We start from the raw sequence: 4,175 nt of genomic DNA on the forward strand, positions 1-4,175 counted from the left end.
CTTGAAAAATACATCAAGATCCAGTTTTACTGTTTAACACTATCTGCAGTAGAAATGGTTGTTGAATGGTTAATGTGGAACATAAGACAGTTATTCCTAGAGATGCCCAGAACTAAGAACATGGGTTCCCTCTGCTCCATGCACACAATGCAAATGCATTGTGCAGAGGGCCCAGGGCTGTGACCCGCAGGTCTCTTGATGTGCCCACCTGTACAATTGGTGTTGTTAAACACAGGAAGCTATGGCTAAATGGGAAAGGGTTTTTAAAAAGCTTTGTCCTTGACTGAAGTCATGCCACAGACATAGGGATAAGTCTGTAAATGTATAGGGGTGAACAAGGACACTGATTCTGAAACAAAGGCATAATTCTCTTTTCACCTCAACAAAATGATCCATTATAGTTCATTTGACTCCATTTGCTACAGTACACATGAAAGCTGCACCATAAAGAAGTCCAAGGACAGTAACTTCACTTATGTTTTTAATTGTGCTATCCCAACTGCTTTTCTACTGAAAGCCGAAACTATCCATCACTTCTACAACAAGAACTCAGACAGCTGTCACCTGTAGCTACTTGGGACTCCTCTGACATTTGCCAATCCTTCAACATACCCATGGGATCTATATCTAAGCACCTATTCTACTGCTTTAGTGAAACATCTCCTGTGTAGTTCAAGACAAGCAAAAGTCATGTAGACGTAGGTAACAGTCTCTGATCAGGACAGCAGTGATACTACTAAGAGGTCATCCAAAGAAGTGCAGTAAAGACCAGAGGTAACTTGGCAGAATCAAACTTAAAATGTATTTTAATTCAAGCAGACAAGCTCTTCCCAATGCCTCAGTTGGGAGTAGTCCTGTGTAGTGGGACATGTCTGCCCTCTGACTGGAATGACTTGGTGAGAAGTAGAGCAGGTTCTCACATCTCAGCACAGGCACTTTCACATTAGGTGCCCCATTGCCTGTTGGGGCCCATCTGTCTTCAGCTGCGGACTCTGCTAACTCCTACCCTTCGTGTGAGGGCAACAACAAAAGGAGCAATTTCCCTAGAAAGAAGTAAGTGGTTGCACGTCCCATCTGCAATGTCACATCCAATGCACAAGTTAGAAGTATCAGAATTGTTCATGGTGTTACAGAAGACAGATTGAGAGGGGAAACACGACGTGTGGGAGTGTTGTTAGCGGACAAGGATGCAGGAAGGAAAAAGGGAGCAGCAACATCTGTGGATGATGTTTCTCCTTGGTTGCGAAGCTGTAAGATCTGCCGCAGAAGGGCCTTTCCTTCTTCTCTGGTCTGAAATTAATTTGTAGAAAACAGAACAATACACCTATGAATGGATGGTTTCCGGGTTAAATTCAGTATGTAAGCAGTATTAACTTAAAGTACTTCATCATTCTGTAAGGCTACAAGCTATAAAAGCCATTCTCAACTCTTTTTTTCTTCTGCTCCTTAAAAATGTTAAGGTAAGTCACTCTTTTAGTTTTAGTCTTTCCTCCTTTTACTCCCAATTGGTGTGTTTCTTGGATATTTCAGAGAATGGAACCATCAACCACTGAAGCTGTCTAAATATTCCAGCAAAAAGTAGATTGGGAAAACTTCAGTAAGTTGAATTCAGGTTGTAGAGAGCTCCAGACAGCTTCATCACAGGTAGGCCAAACATCCTGCACCCATGGCTAGTGTCTACCAGTAGGCTGAAATTAAGTATCTCAGACTACCCACTTACATAACATCACATAGTATGGAGTTGCACAGAAAACTCCAGTACTATTATATTCTCTGCACTGTCTACACACAGAAGATGAGAAAAAAGAAGTTTTAGAAGTACCATCACTACACAGTGTGTGGGAGTTTGTGACCATTCAACTGCCTCCTCACCACCAAGATTTTTAACAGCCTTAAGACTGCCATGTGAAGCTTCAAATTCTTTTACTTAGTGAATACCAACGAGATATGGTTCAATTTAACTATCTACACCACATTCCATCACTTTTATCAACCATACTCAGCATGAGTGATCAGGTATACACAACAACCACCATTCAGGATGTGACCTGTATGGCAGACAGCCCTCATTCTTTCATAAAGGATTCCTTCTACTCTGAGCGGAGCCAAGATCAAGGTCATGGATCCCTTAAGAAAGAAGCACCAAAGACTGCACAACTACTCACATCATTGAAGGCACAGCATTTCTGAGCACATGCTGAGGCTTCATCCCAAAGCTTACACTTGAAGTAGTACTGGGCCAGGTAACGGAATGCAGTGCTGACTTCCAGGTGCTCCACTACCTCCTGCAGTGAGTGGAGTAAAAAACACCATCTGTTAAGTGCCTTCCAAAGTAGTTCTACACCATGTTTACTTTTCCTTTTATTCCCAAGATACCATCTTACCCCACAGGAATAGATATCCTGAATGTATTTGATGTAGCACTGAGCTGCCTGTTCAGATTCATTTAGCTGTTCATGCAACCTAGAAAAGGAGAAAAAGTGGGTCACTGGAACAAGACTGCACTGTTGAAGACCTTCTTGGCCTGTGAGAAACTACCTGCTCAACCTGACCTGGACTAAAGCCAGGTCCTTTCCTTCAGATTTTGCAGGACATGCAACATGTACTGCCCCTTGTGGAAAGAGATGATCCAGCTTGCATCCATGCTGACAAGACAGGGAGGCAGTCAGATAGTGACTCGACAGCTAGAAGCAGTGACAACCAAAGCAGGGACCTTTGTTTATTCTGTTGCATTTTAAACCTTTTAACAGACCTTTGTCATTCTACTTACTTGCTATTTCCTCCATTGCTCCTTCTTCCCCTGCTACAGCCCGAATTTATACAGCAGTTTTACTTTACACTTGCCCTTTTTTCCCCCCTTTGCTTTTCCCACTTTATATTACTTAACCCCCACCAAAAAAATTAGTGCTGATGTCACAGTATTCACGTTAGACCTTTTCCAATGTCACAGCTATATACTAGAGAGGAAAAATAAAATCAAACAATTTTGTACATCATCTACGGTCATGGGTTGTTTTTAAGTTGCATTACGACAAATACATTTGCTAGCACTGCCTGCTCAAATCACCTCAGGATTCAGAAGTCCTTTGCAACCCACATTATGCTATCATTCTCTCTAGTTATCCTGATGGAAACAAAGATAAAGCTGGACACCAACATTTGCAGTCACTACAGCCCTAAAGATACCATTTCTTACACAGCTCCAAAAGCTATACTACCTAGCAGCAATTCCACTTGTTTACATTCCATATTTTATCCTTAGATATCAAAGTGCGACTTGCATTTAACACAACCCTGACAGTTCAGTGAGGGTACATACTCACTTGGCGAGTTTCACAAGTGCCATTTTCTCCACATCTCCCACAGCATAAGCTCTCCAATAGCACTGTCAAGGAAGGAAAGTCAGTCAAGCATGCCACAGAAGTCACTCCAGCTCGTGACTCCAGCATGCAAGTCAGAAACAACAAACTACAGAGCTTGTCAGCAAAAGGGGCAGGTATCTGTAGACAACTTCTTATTTATCAGCTCCTCCAGTTATATTGCACCAATGCTTCCCCAGTTGTAACTGCCAAAGAGTTTAGACAGCACTAGCTACATAATTTTGCTGCAACTTCACCCAGTGTTCTGGAAGACACCTTAAGTCTTACACATCAATTCTCACCTTTTTAGCCTCCACCAACTGATTGAGTTTCTCATAGCATTCTCCTAGAGCAACCAGCATACGAGAATCATTTGGTCTGTAAAAGAGCAATTCTTAAGATAGTTTAATGGACTGCAGCTGATCTCAGGGTGAGGGGAAGGGCAGAGGCGGGGGGTGGTCAAGGGAAAAAAATAATCTACACCTGGCAGTCTGTCATCCTTTTGCATAAAACATCACTCATACTCCTGACCAGTCATCCTCAACATTTAACTGACAAAGCCTTTGTTAACAGTTAACTAACACAACTAATAGGATTTGGAACAGTGAGACTGCACACATCTCAAAGCGTCCATGTTTTTTTCCTTACTCAACTTAGTTCTTGTATGTAAACTCCTTAGCCAGTAACAACCATGTCAGAACAAAGACCAATAAACATGGCTCCATTCTCAACTCTACCTGAGCTGGTGGGCCCGCCGGTAGAAGTAGAGACAGTAAAATGGCATTTTGAGGATTTCATAGGTTTCTCCCAAACCAT

The 4,175-nt window shown here is 42.2% G+C and overlaps 1 protein-coding gene across 1 annotated transcript in view; it reads right to left on the reverse strand.

Moving 5' to 3' along the window:
- Nucleotides 1-463: 463 nt before the first annotated feature.
- The window catches only part of CDC23 (cell division cycle 23), a gene marked incomplete at its 5' end in the record, with an annotated part of 9,003 nt that continues 5,291 nt past the window's right edge, over nucleotides 464-4,175 (reverse strand). The window contains 6 exon segments of the mRNA XM_008629134.2: nucleotides 464-1,290; nucleotides 2,166-2,285; nucleotides 2,385-2,463; nucleotides 3,324-3,385; nucleotides 3,662-3,737; nucleotides 4,097-4,120. Coding sequence (XP_008627356.1) covers nucleotides 1,120-1,290; nucleotides 2,166-2,285; nucleotides 2,385-2,463; nucleotides 3,324-3,385; nucleotides 3,662-3,737; nucleotides 4,097-4,120 — 532 coding nt within the window.

This window comes from Corvus brachyrhynchos, unplaced genomic scaffold (assembly GCF_000691975.1).
Source record: "Corvus brachyrhynchos isolate BGI_N302 unplaced genomic scaffold, ASM69197v1 scaffold21, whole genome shotgun sequence".
Classification (NCBI taxonomy): Eukaryota; Metazoa; Chordata; class Aves; order Passeriformes; family Corvidae; genus Corvus; species Corvus brachyrhynchos.